The sequence below is a fragment of the Anomalospiza imberbis genome, chromosome 24, assembly GCF_031753505.1.
Source record: "Anomalospiza imberbis isolate Cuckoo-Finch-1a 21T00152 chromosome 24, ASM3175350v1, whole genome shotgun sequence".
In the NCBI taxonomy this organism is placed as follows: Eukaryota; Metazoa; Chordata; class Aves; order Passeriformes; family Viduidae; genus Anomalospiza; species Anomalospiza imberbis.
This window is the reverse complement of record NC_089704.1, coordinates 1,080,466-1,094,220: the sequence shown is the minus strand read 5'-3', so window position 1 is coordinate 1,094,220 and position 13,755 is coordinate 1,080,466. Positions and strand designations below refer to the sequence as shown.

General features: G+C 51.3%; 1 protein-coding gene across 2 annotated transcripts in view; it reads right to left on the bottom strand.

Moving 5' to 3' along the window:
- Positions 1–8,909: 8,909 nt before the first annotated feature.
- ETS1 (ETS proto-oncogene 1, transcription factor) overlaps positions 8,910–13,755 on the bottom strand; it is a 78,132-nt gene continuing 73,286 nt past the window's right edge. For both annotated transcript variants that reach the window (XM_068172263.1, XM_068172262.1), the window contains one exon: positions 8,910–13,098. In XM_068172263.1, coding sequence (XP_068028364.1) covers positions 12,883–13,098 — 216 coding nt within the window. In that variant the 3' untranslated portion in view covers positions 8,910–12,882. The remainder of the gene's footprint in view (positions 13,099–13,755) is intronic.

Genomic DNA, 13,755 nt, shown 5'->3' with positions numbered 1-13,755 from the left:
TTTGTTCTGTTTCTGTTTGTCATTTCCATAAGCCATCCCAGTAGGAATTGCGCATTCCTCGCTGCTAATTTTATCGGAGAAGGATTGCACAGATCCCCAGGCTGATATCAGGAATGCTCTTATGGAAAGAGCATCGTGTTTTCCTGCCAGCCATGTGCATACACGGAGTGGCTCTTCCTGAGAGGAATTGCAAACGGATTTTTGTTGAGTTGTTGGGTTTGTTTGGAGTTTTTCCCTCCTTGCTGGTGGCTGAGCAAGCAGCTGGCACAGCCTCACCACGGATGATTCACCATGACCAGGCAAAGGCAGATCCAGCTCTTCCTGTCCTGTCTGCTTGTGACGGGAATTTTGGGTTCAGGTTGGGAGGTTTTGGGGATGGGAGCCAGCTCTGGGTTGGGTTGGTGCAGCACGAGGTGGTTGGGAAGGGGAACATGCAAAATGCCATTTTGCTGCTGCTGCAATGTGGTAATCTTGGGATTAGGGAGGGATCATGGGATCAGAGTGGTTTGGGTTGGAAGGGACCTTAAAGCTCAGCTCGTTCCAGTGGGGCACTTCCCACTGTCCCAGGCTGCTCCAAGCCCCAGTGTCCAGCCTGGCCTTGGGCACTGCCAGGGATCCAGGGGCAGCCACAGCTACTCTGGGCACCCTGTGCCAGGGCCTGCCCACCCTGCCAGAGAACAATTCCTAATTCCCAATATCCCATCCATCCCTGCCCTCTGGCAGTGGGAGCCATTCTCTGTGTCCTGTTCCTCCATCCCTTGTCCCCAGTCCCTCTCCAGCTCTCCTGGACCCCCTTTAGGCCCTCGAAGGGCTCTGAGATCTCCCTGGAGCCTTCTCCTCTCCAGGTCAGCACCCCCAGTTCTCCCAGCCTGGCTCCAGAGGGGCTCCAGCCCTTGGAGAATCTCTGTGGCCTCCTCTGGACTGGCTCCAGCAGCTCCACTTCTGATGTCGGACTCCCAGGCTGGACACAGCACTCCAGGATGGATTTGCCATTGGCACTGAGGTACATTTCCAACTCAAAATAAGGTTCAGTTGCAGAGACTCCCAACACTTGTGTGAAAATCCCAGGTTTGTGGTCAGCACCTCAGCCAGATGTGATCCCTGCAAGGAGCTGCTGTGTCCTGCTATAAGGAATGATTTCTTTGAGCTACAGGAGATATTTGTCAGATGAGGAGTAAAAATGAGCCCCAGGCTCCAAATTAGCCACAGCAAATCCTTCCAGATCTTAATGAACCTCACCAATTAACACCTTCCTCATTGCCACTCTGTTTGTTCCTCATTGCACTCTGTATTTGTTCACTGATCAGTTTTTGCCTCCCAACCTTTCATGGCCAAATTTCCTTTCCCCGTGAAGGAAGAGAGCCTGTGAGTTGGATAAATCCTTTCCGACACACAGGGAGAGAAATGGAGCTCCCAGAGCCTCATTCCAATAATTTTCCTCGCTCTCTCCTGAACTGCTGCCAATTTTGCAGCTCCTCCACTTGGGCTGTAAATATTGGTGCTGTTGGAGCCCAAAAGCTGTCACAGCTCTGGGATGCTCCTGCTGCTCCCGGTTCACATTCCCTGATTTTCACCCCAAAATCAGAATTATATTGGCAGAGCCGTGAGACCAGGCACTGTTTTTTGGTTCTTTCCCCTGCTTTACTGGGGAGATAAGGATGTGTACACATTAAACCCCTGGAAGTGACCAAGGCCAGGCAGGAGGGGGTTGGAGAACCTGGGATAATGGAAGGTGTCACTGCCCATGGCAGGGGATGGATTTGAATGAGCTTTAAGTTCCCTTCCAACCCAAACTCTAAAAGATTCCATGACAGATCTTCCCAAAACCTGGCAAACCCCAGGGCAGCACCAAACAGAGCCTCACACATCTCATCCTAACAGAACCATCACATCTTATCCACCCTTTGGAAAGGCACCCGAGGGTGCTGGGAGTCCCAGGGGGCCTCGGGAAGCTGCTGGAATCCCACAGAACCCACATCAGCCTGGACACCGTGGGATCCAAACCCTTTGGCACATCCCAGACCAACATTTGGCACAGCCTTTAAATAGGTCAGCAGTGACAGAGATTTCCAAATCCAGCTGGGAAAGGGACTGGAGGGTTTGGATTCACACTGAAGGGCATAAATCCATTGCTTCACACCAGCAAAGGGGTTTTCCCCTGTGTCACCCAAGGATGGTGACAAAATCGCTCCATTTGATCCCTTTTCCTGTGTTGATCCCACCCAGCCAGAAGTTCCTTGGATCCTCAAATCCTCCTGCAGCTCTGTGAGTGCCACTCTGTCACTTTTACTTATTTATTTGGTATTTCATCCCCCTTTCTCCTCTTTCCCTCGCTGGCAGGAAGCCCCTGCCTTCTATTTTTATCATTGGGAATTGGCTCTGCCTTGAAAGTGGGACCTCACAGGAGCAACCCCAGGATCCAGAGAATGGGAGAAGGAAAAATAAACATCCATCTCACCCTGTGCCAGCAGCTGAGCCAGGGCTGGATTTCACGGAAGAGGGAATAGTCAAACCAGGGTTGTGCCAGCTTTGTGCTGAGAGTGAGATTTCCCCCACTTGCTATTTTTGGGGGGATTTGTGATGAAAACCCAGCATGGTGATGCAGATCCCAGTGATTTATGGGGAGTTCTCCTCCAAGGAGGACTTTCCACCTGGCCAGACTGGGCAATGCTGAGGAGAAAGGCCTGGAGGGGTGGGTAAAGAGGAGCTGGCAGGGAATTGGGAACAGGTGCTGCAAAACACCTTCAGTCCAGGCCCCAAAGGGTCACCTTATCCCAGGGTTTGGGGCACAGGATGGGGACACAGTGCCTCCAGGTGCCTTTACTGTCCCCAAGGTGCAGCCACTATCACCAACCCCATTTCCAGTGTCCTGACCCCAAAAGAGCAGAATGGATCCAGCTGAATGAGGCTCTGCAGAGCTTTTGCACATCATTAAGGTCCAGAATGACCCAGGGTAACTTTTCATCCTCCGTGTTGATGTTCCCCATGTTCCCAGGAAAGCATCTGGAATTTGTTGGGGAACCACTTGCAAGGGCTGCTCACAGGAAGCAAATGCCCTGAGCTGTTTGGGCAGGGCATCCCACCAGGCTTCCCACAGGATCCTGATGGTCCCAGCTCCCAGGTTTTGGGCGTGGTGTCTCCAGGGAAACCCCAAATAACATCCCCAGTGTCCCCCATTCCACTTTCCTGGGAAATGTCTGGGAAAGAGGTGGGGAAAGGTGGCAGCAATGTGGAAATGGGTTTATTCTGCTGTGCTGGGTTGATCCTGGCTGTGGACTCAGGGGATTGGAAAAATGAAACACCACAGTGGCGGTAGGGCTGGAAGGAGCAGTCATCCCATCCCATCCCACCTCACCCCATCCCATCCCATCCCATCCCATCCCATCCCATCCCATCCCATCCCATCCCATCCCATCCCATCCCATCCCATCCCCAAACAGGGACACCCAATGTGTTTAAGGCAGGCTGGGAAGGTTTGGGATCTGGGATTGCACTTGGGGAAATTGAGGCAAAGATGGTGAAAGAGGCCAAACTTGCCAAGAGCTCCCCAAATCACAGATCCCGAATCCCAAACCTCCACTGGGAGATCCCTGCGAGCTCCTCGTGCCCTTCAGAAAAGGAGCAAAGCCTTTTCCTGCTGCCAGATCCCCCTGCTTGGCTTTCTGGGTCCATTCAGCCAAGGATTATCCCCCTGGAGCAGAGCCCCCAGCATGAGGACAGCGATGCCAGCACCAGCTGGGAATTTTGCAGGAGCAGGACAGGGAAGGGGGAAAAACATAAAAACCCCAAAGAAAAATCTCAATGTGGGGAATTTTAGTTTTATTTTTTCTTGCAGAGGATGATTCCCTGCTCCAAAAGAAACCCTTCTCTGGCAGGGGTGGAGCTGAGCAGACTTTGCTCTCCCCTCCAGCCTTCCCAGCCTGCTCCCAGCTCCCTCCAGGCCCCTGGATTTGGGCTGGGAGCCGCGGGCTCGCTGGAGGTCTGTGGTGGGCACGTTGGTGGTCTGCCCTGAGCCCAGGCCAATGGCTCTGGCTTCACCTCGTGCTTTCCAGCTGGGAAATGTCATTAATGGAGGCTGAAAATCCACAGCACCATTCCTGCCGTGCTTTTTCCACTGTGCCGGAGCTGGAGCAGCAGGATGGGGGATGGAGGATGCCAGGGATGAGCCCGCGAGGAAGGTGGAGAGTTTGGGATGGCAGGAGGGCTGGAGGAGAAGGGGAATGTGGGAAGGCAGTTAAAGAATGAGCATGGAGGAGGAGGGAGAGGCTCTCCTGGGTCCATCAAGGGCAAATCAAGCTCAGGGAATGGGAAACCGGGAAATTTACCCCATGGAAAGATAGTCCTGTCTTAAGGGAAAGATAAGCTCACTTCAGCATGAGCAGGCTGGGAGTGTCCTCCTCCCTTCCCAAAATGATGCTGAAGGCAGGAAGGGGATGCAGCATCTGGGGACCATCCCCACCTCGGGGATAGAGAATTCTGGGGAGTATTCTCACCCAGGGATGGAAAACTCAGAAAGCAACCCTACCCCAGGGATGCAGAATTTTGGGGAGCACCTGCACTCCAGGGATGAAGTTTTTGGGGAGTGTCCTTCTTTGATGGGTGCAGAATTTTGGGGAGTATCCCTGCCTCAGGGATGCAAGATTTTGGGGAGTATCCTTGCCCACGGATACATCAGCTATGGGAATGTCCTGACCCCAGGAGCATTCTCACCCCAAGGATGTAGCATTCTGGGGAGTACCCCCACCCCAGGGATGCAGAATTTTAGGAAACATCGTTCTTTGATGGATGGGGAATTCTGGGGAACATCCCTGTTCAGGGATTCTTGGTGAGCATCCTCTTGCCAGGGACGCTGCACTTTGGGGACCATCCTTTCTGCAGGGATGCAGCTACCTGGGAAGCATCCCTACCCCAGGGATGCAGAATTTGGGGCAGCACCCCTGCCCTGGGCTCCCCTCGAGGCCCTCAGGCTGTTTGGCCTCGTGTCCCGCAATCCCGAATTCCTGCCCTCCGGAGCAGCCTGGCACAAAGGCTCATTGTGGGAGCGCCTTTCAAGCGAGGCCAGGGAACGGCCGCGCTCCCGGGAGCGGGGAAAGGCCGCTGGAAGAGACGAAAGTTGCTGTTGGACGAGGTTCAGAGGCCGGGGCTCGGCGGGAGGGAGCCGGGGGAGGAAAGCAAACAGCGGAAAGTGCTGACTCCGAAAGGCAACCCCGGCATCCCACGGCAGCATCCCCGGCACGGCCAGCCCGGGAGGGGGAACGGGCACCAAAGGTGTCCCAGTGCTCCCAGCAGCCCTAAATCTCCGTTTGCCTGATGTGACATGCTCTTTGTGCCTGGGATCCACCAGCAGGATGTGTGGAAAGGTGTGCACACCCCACAGGGAATCACAGAATGGTTTGGCCTGGAAGGGATCTAAAAGATCATCCAGAAACCATCACCCAGGAAGGAGCTAAGCTCATCCCCCGCTGCTCAGCACCCCATCCTTCTCCTTCCCCCTCTCCCTCTGCATCCCTCTACTGCCCCCCCATAAATTCATCCTTCTCTTTCACTGCCTCCTTTCACCGCCTCCTTCCACCACCCTGGGATCTCAGGAATTTCCAGAGAGCCCTTCCCTCACTTCAGCCTTCAACAATTCCTGTTCCTGTTTCCATCTCAGTGTCCTTCAAACACCGATTTCAATGTCTCATTTCAAGACACCAACCTGAAAATGTCCCTTTTCCTCGCTGGTCTCCCCTTGGAGCAGCAGCTCAGGGTGTTTCCAGCCCAGAAATCCCCTCCATCCCACAGGGATCCTTCGGGATATGCTGCCTCCTGCTCCACTGCACTGCTGGATGTGTGCATCCCTGGATAATCACATGCTGGAGTCTGGGAAAACCCTTCTGCCCGCTCTGGCTCTGTTCAATCCCACACCTGAGCAGCCACACAGCAGCCAACACACCGGAAAAATCCTCCTCCAGATGCAATTCCTCACACAGGCAGGATTTTTTTGCTGGCGAGGGCATCACTCCTAGCAAACCCCTTCCTCTCAGCTCAATCTATCATGAAGCTAATTTATTCCATGATTCTACAAAATGATTGGACTCGAAGGTCTTGGAGCAGCCTGAATTGCAACCTGAGTTATTCTATTCTATTCTATTCTATTCTATTCTATTCTATTCTATTCTATTCTATTCTATGATTCCAAATTCCTATGTTTTTTTATTAAAAGCCTGGTTGCAGGATGCTGCAAAGGGGACGAATTTTGGGGGAGCAGAGCTGTGGCTGTGATGGTTTTTTCCATGGGAGAAGCTCCGGCTCCCTCCCCAAGCTCCACTTCCCCATCCCAAATCTCACTGCAGCCGGTGGTGGCATGGAGACCCTTGGGAAAAGGAGGGGTGAGCACAGGGCAGGGGCATCAGGGGGGCACATTTGCTCCGTGTCCCCCCCTTCTCATCCCCTCGTGCTTCGTCTGGGGGAGCAGGGGGCGGTCAATGGGGTTAATAATTAACGCGGGGCCGTTAATGGGCGCGGGGGCTGCCCCGGCCCGTGGGTGTTTTTGGTAGGAGCGTTCCACAGGCTGCGATCCCTGCGGAATGCGGGATTCGGGCTGCGGGGGTAGGGGGGGGACCTGCGGCATCCCCAGGTTCTGCAAGGAGGAAAAATCCCCGAGAGCTGGGGCACCTTCACCCCTCCGGGGTTCGGCTGCTCCCCCAGCCGGAGTCTCCGCAGCGGCTGCGCTGGGAAAGGAGCGGAAAGGAGCGGAAAGGAGCCGAAAGGAGCCGCTGGATGTTTATTTTCCCGGGACAGCCGGGCACGAGCCCCGGCGGCTCCCGCTGCGATGAAAAAGCCGCGCCGGGATCAAGGGCCCGCGGCCGCCCCAGCGATCCTGCCTGGAGCTCTGCGGCTGCAGGGAAAGGATGGAGCGGGCCGGGCGCTGTCCCAGGGCTGTCCCCGCTTCGGGTCCGTCCCCTCCGAGCCTCGGGAATGCAGCGATGTCCCGGGAGCACGCCCCGGCTGCCGTGAGGACCATCAGGATTCTCCACACTCATCCTTCGGTATCCCGGGATTGTTCCCTGCACGGCTGCAAGGAGAGAGTTAAGTATAAGAGCTGCAAGTATAAACTGAGAGAGTTCCTTATCCTGGTTCTGCATCTCCCCCGTGACTTGTCCACTGTTCCTGGTATCCAACAAACCCGAGCATCACATTCCTGAGCAATGGCTCTGATCCGATCCGTGCTGACTCAGCCAATCCAGCGTCACTGGCGTCCCTTGGGAACTTCCCATCACGCAGACTTTTATGGATCAGCATCAGCTCCTGGCCCACGGACGTCTCCCAGATGCTGGATTCATCAATCACCACTTCCAGAGGTCAGGCTCCAATCCAGCCCCGTCCAACTGGGCACAGCACAGTTTTCCTCCTGGCTCGATGAGGCCAAGGAAACATCAGAGCCAGCATAAAATTCCCTGGAAAAAGCATCCCTACTCCTGTGCAGGCTTGGGAGCTGGAATCGTTGTGAGTCCTTAAGGAGCTGGAACAGAGGCTAGATGGAGTTCAGAGGAATAAAGTGGATATTTATTGAAGTGCCTTCAAAGGCCACTCCCTGGTAGGACCCAAGCCACAGTCCTGGCAATGCCCAGATGGCTCCAAGATGGAAGCACAAGAGGGCTTGGCCACGAGATGTCATATTTTGATAAGTTTTAGTCCATTTGCATATAGGAGTTAACTGCCCAATTAACAGCTTCAAATTATGAAGTTTCATCCTCCTTGCTTGCTTGCCCGCCCTCCTCTTTTCCCATTGTTTGTGTTTTGGGCCTGAAGTTTGAAGAGATTGTCCTCGAGTCTCCAGCTAGAAGAGGATTGTTTTGTCTTCACCACCCTGTGAAAAGATCCCAGTAACACTGGATATAAAGCTAAGGCTGCACATCAAAACAGAACAGCAAATCTCAAAACCCAAGGTATCATTCCAACCCAGGACATTCCATAATGGATCCAAACGTGGTTTTTTTCCCAGGATCTGAAGCACACTGTGAAGGACTTGGAGAAGGTCAAGGTGGATTTCTTCTCCCCATGGGCCACAGCCCGACGTCTCCAGGAGGAAAGCGAATTCCCAACACATCTTTGTGTTGGTGACCACACCCTGAGATCCTGCTGAGGAAAATGCCCCTCTCAAAGCTCATTTAGACTGGTGAACCACAGATATCCCATGCTCCCAGTGAGGACTTGGGATGAAAGAGGGTTTGGAAAGCCTGGGATGGGATCCACGATCCCAAAATGACAGGGAGCCATGAGGAGCATCACCCCACCATGATGTCAGCCAGGCCCTTCTTTCCCATAAAACCCCAGTTTCAATAATGGGGAAAACAGAGAAATTGCTGGATTTTCTACATTTTTTGTTTTCCCTCTTTCTGCCTCAGATCTAAAGAGGAAAGGCAAGGAATAATCACACGGACACCAAGGGTTAGGAATTATTCTTCTTTTAATTCACATGGTTTAAAATACGATATGAAATAAGGCTACAGTATATAAAAAACTCTCCAGCAAAATGATGTGCCAGCATCAGCAATTAAAACAAAACCAATCCCCTCCTTCTCTAGGAATTCAGTGGAGGAGGGATTTTTTTTTTTGAATCCTTTAAAAAAACCAAACGGAATCAGACACAACACACAGACACACACACACATCGCTACATCTCTAAGCTACCTCAGCTCAGGTTTTTTTAAAAAAGCACCTGCTTTTTCCTTGTTTTTTTATTTTTTTTTTAAATCTCACTTTTAAACTTTTTTCCCACTTTTAAAAAATATAAATTATATGAAAATACACGTTGGAAAATAGTCGAACAGCACAATATAACAATCTTTTATTTTTTTTACTTCTTCTAAGATTATCAGCTTAAAAAAATGTGTAAAACCAAAATAAAACAAAAAAAGACTTCCTTATTTTTGATTTTTTTTTTTTTTTTTTTTTACTGAGGCAGTTAATTCCTGGAGATATTCCATTATAACATATATGTATACATAGATTTATCCTTTATTTAAACCTCTTTGGAATGTAGACAACAGCTCCTGGGTGTTACACAGACCCTACCAGGGAGCAGAGCACACCAAGGCATCCCAGTTTTCCAATGTTCACAAGGAACCAGCAATTGAATCCTAAAACCTCAGAGAAAACCCCTCCAAAAACTCAAAACTCAGAAAGTGGAGATGTTTCCTGCAGCACCTGGATTTATACTGCTGCTTTCTGGGACTGTTTTTTGGAGGAGGTGTTGCTTTGGGAAGACAGGAGAAAGTGAAATTTTACATTACTCTTTATCAGTTGCCCTGTTTTGTTATTTCTCCCCTTGAATGATCCCATCTGGATCGGGATGGTGGGAGTGTGGGAATGACATGGATCTCCACTTGGATACACCCCGGAGTCCAAGGATTATGGTGATCCCACCCATGGAGATGGAGAGGGACCGGCAGCAGGAAAGTGCTTGTGGCTTTTGTCATTATTGGTGTGGGGTTTATCATTATTGGGGTGGTTTTATCATTACTGGAGTTTTTCCCTTTATTTTTGAGTTCCCAAATATCAGCTGTTAACGCGCCCAAAGCTGTTTGCAAGCAGGGCTCAGGCACTGCCAAAGGGGCCAAGGGAACACCAACCCACATGGAAACAGCAGAGAATGACCAGGACACAGAAAATATCCCAAAATCTCACCCAAAGCACCTGAGACATTCCAAACCAAGACAAAATGACCCCGTTTCCAACAGTATCTGCAAGGGGGAAATTCACTCCTGTGTGGAGGAAACAGCACAGGAGGGAGTCCCAGCCCTGGCAGATCTCCATCATCCCTCTCAAATCCATCTTTCTGGGCCAGCAGGCGGGAATTAACCAAATTTTCATGGACTTGAAGGAGCTCAGAGGGCTCAGAGGGTTGAGCACAGCCCTAGCCAAAGACCAGCAATGAAAAGCAGAAGGAAAAAGGAACCAAAGCAAAAGAAACAAAGAGAAATCTGCACATTTCCAGTGTATAAACAGCACCCATCTCTGGGATGGCCTCTAGAACAGGAATAAAAGCAAAGGAAAATAGGAAATTATAGAGTTGATGTGTCTGGGACTGTTCACAGGCTGTGAGCTGGGAGGGCAAAGGGCTGGGAGAAACGATGGGGAAACTCCAGCCAGAGGCTTCTTCCAAAAATCCAGAGCTGCTTCCCATGGCTCACCCTTCCTTACCTTTAACCATCTCCCTAAAATCACTGGAACACACAGGCTCAGCCTGGAAACCTGGAATAAACAGTGGATGAGGGATTTAGCCTGGCAGGGGCAGGGGGTTGTAGCCAAATGTGCAATTCCTCCTATTGGAGGAAAATTTTGTCCCATTCTTTTCCTTTTTCAACTGGAGCATCCAAGCACAGCAGGAGGGATGTCCTGGGACACGGCCCATGCCAGGGGCAGGAGCTGGGATGTCTGGGAGTCCCTCTCTAAGGGTGCAAGGGGAATTGAAGTGACCCATGATGGGCAAGCTCAGGGCACTTTGCAGCAACCCTGAACATCCCAAAAACCCCTCTGAATGCTGTTGGGATGCTCATTACCAGCTCCTCCCTGTGCACTCTTGTGCCCTCACACCTCTCCTGGCTCCCTGTCCAGCTGCCTAGCTGTGGCTCAGGCTGGATCTGTCCCAGAGCCTCACCTCTGCGGGTCTCATCCATGATATCCCAATTTTCCTTTCCTCCCTCCAGCTTGGCCAGGCTGCCTCCATCCTCCTCCTCCCTGCCTGCCCAAGGAGATGAGCCCGAGTTCCACTTCTCAGTGGGCAACATCCCTTTCCTCCTTTGGGGTTCCCTTCACCTTCCCTCCATGCCCTCTGCCCTCCTTTCCCTCCATCCCACCCTTTCCTTCGGACAAGCCGCAGCTCCCGAGTGTAAGAACCTCCCTTCCTGGACCCCCTCTGCTTCCACTCCCTTGGCAGGAGCTCCCTCCTGGCCTTCTCATTTCCCTCCAACTCCACCTTTTATAAGGACACAGCAATTCTGGGGCTGACTTTCCCTAAAATGCCCAGTTTTAGGATACAGAGGTGCTGGGTCCCCCTGCTCCGGAGGCAAAGGAGAGCCCAGCACCTCTGGGCATCACTTTGGGGTTGGGCTCCCCTCCAGCTCTGTCCCTGTTATGGGGGGCTGTGCCTGAATCTTCTGGGTATTTTACACAGGCTCCTGTCCTGTCCATTGGGATCAGGCAGGAAGCACTCTGCAGCACCTCTGGAAAGGCTCTGACCCCCTGACTCCCAGAGCTGTCCCACAGTGCCACTGGAATGAACTCTGTGCCCCAAGCACACTCAGAGGAGGGATTTTGGTGAAGTACAAAATGCTGCCGTTAAATGCAAACACCCAGGGGAGTGAAAGATTCCCTTGGGAAGCCAAATCTGTGGGGATCTAGCTTTGGGGTTGTATTGGGATATGGGAACAACCTCTGACCCTCCAAGTCCCACCACTGCACCCGAGGGTGGTGGGACCTTGTCTCGGGCTGCCCAGAGCATCCCAGGGAGCACGGGGAACAGCAGGAGTGACCCCTCCAGCGAAAACCAGCTGCAGGAAGGGTTTGGAGGCCAGAGGGAGCAGCTTCCCTGAGCCTGATCCCACAGCCACCCCTGGTGACACCGTGCTCCGTGCCACTCACAACCTGACAGGATTGCTGGCAGCAGCAGCCCAAGAGCCATAAAGGGCCCATTTGCAGGGACAATTTCCTTTCTGCTGTGCCCACACACGGCCATAAAGACAGAGCTGCTTGAAACAGGAAGGAAAAAACATTTCCCTTTAAGTTTTGAACTTTTTCCTGATTTTTCCCCTCAATTAACTTGCATATTTTCCATTTACCACATTGAAAACATGGGAATTTCTCTCCTTTCCTCCCTTCCCCCCCAAAAAAAAATCTGTAAGCACCAAAGTGTTCCTTGAGCAAAAGAAGTGATATGGAAAATGCCAAAAAGATATTTTCCATGGAAATTTTGAGAGGATTTGTGCAGCCAGACATAAAAAAGCACAGAGATTTCAACCAGCATTATCAGCACATCGTGTGGGGCTGGAAACAGGAGTGGCACCCCCAGCCAGCATCAACAGGAGCCACTCTGGAGTTCACCTTCCTTCCCATCCCAGTCCCAGCATTCCAATTCTCCAGTGGGGTCTACATAAACTAATTCCTCTTTTTCTCTTTTTCCTCCCTGGGATAAAACTCTCTGTTGGCAGAACAGAAACAAACACACACAATATTGCAATACTGAGACCATCTTAGAGCTTAAGACTATTTAGAAAAAAAAAAAAAAAAAGAAAACAAATACTGGCACAAAATTTAATAAAATAAAACTTAAAAAAAAAAAAAGTCTTGATCCCTCCTAGGAAAAACTCTTTTGTAGAAAAGAAGACAATGGACAGAAAGGTGATGGAACAAGAACAACAGTTCTTGGTTTTTTTCCTATATTGCCCCTCCCCAAAGCAAAAATATTCACCCATTTTGGTTTTTCAAAAGAAAAAAGTTTAAAATTCATCAAATCCTCAGGAATATGGTCATTCCTGACCTGTCAGTTTGTGTATGAGCAATCAAAGGGATCCATTCAGTCACATTTTTTTCTAAACAGCCAAGGGTGGGGAGGGGATTGTTGGTTTTTTAAGTGAGCTACATTTTCCTGGCTTTCTCAAAACTCAGAATTTTCCCCCAGAAAAGCCTGTCTTGGAACTTTCAGGAAATCAACAAAAAGCCCATCCTTCCCCAAAGTTTTCCTCTTCCTCCCCCCTCTCCCCCGACATCCTCAAAGCCTCGAATCTGAGCGGCCCTCGGAAAAAAACGAGCAGAAGAACAGCGAAAATCAATAAGAAAAGGACCACCAAACAAGTCCCGTGGGCTCTCCCGGAGGACAGCGCTGTCCCCGTGTCCCTGTCACTCGTCGGCGTCGGGTTTGACGTCGAGCATGGCGTGCAGCTCCTCGGGGGTGTAGCCCAGCAGGCTCTGCAGGTCGCACACGAAGCGGTACACGTAGCGCTTCCCGGCCGTCTTGTGGATGATGTTCTTGTCGTAGTAATAGCGTAGCCCGCGGCTCAGCTTCTCGTAGTTCATCTTGGGCTTGTTTTTCCTCTTGCCCCATCGCCGGGCCACCTGCAGGCAGCAGGGACAGGGAGGAAAGGTCAGCCTGCCTCGGTTGGCGTGTGTGTGGGGATGTTCCCTTCCCACCAGGAAGGGGGAGGATTTTCACAGAATTCCTCATCGTTAAGAACTGATGCTTGGGAATACCAGCCTCTGTGCAATGGCAGAAGATGGCAGAGCATCCCATGAGGATTTATCTGGATAATTTCATGTGGTATCTCAGATACATCCTCATATCCCAAGTCCTTCAGCCTTTTCCCAAGGTTCCTCCTCCACCTTCTGCCAGTTTCAAACCAGATGACACCAACATGCAATGGCCCAGTGCCAGTCACTTTTGCACTTAGGCAGGCTCCAGTCACTCATGGAATTATTTAGGTTGGAAAAGCCCTCTAAGATCATGGAGTCCAACCTTTGCCCAGCACTGATCCATGTCCCCAAGTGCCACATCCACAGAGCCTTTAAATCCCTCCAAGGTGGGGACTCCATGGGCAGCTGTGCCAGGAGAAATGGAAGAAATTTCCATTTGGAAAGATGGAATTTCCTCCAGTGGAAGAAATTTCCATTTCTCCATTTCCATGAAGAAATGTTCCCTAATATCCAACCTGAACCTCCCCTAGTGCAACTTGAGGCCACTTCCTCTTGTTCTGTCACTGGTACCTGGCAGAAGAG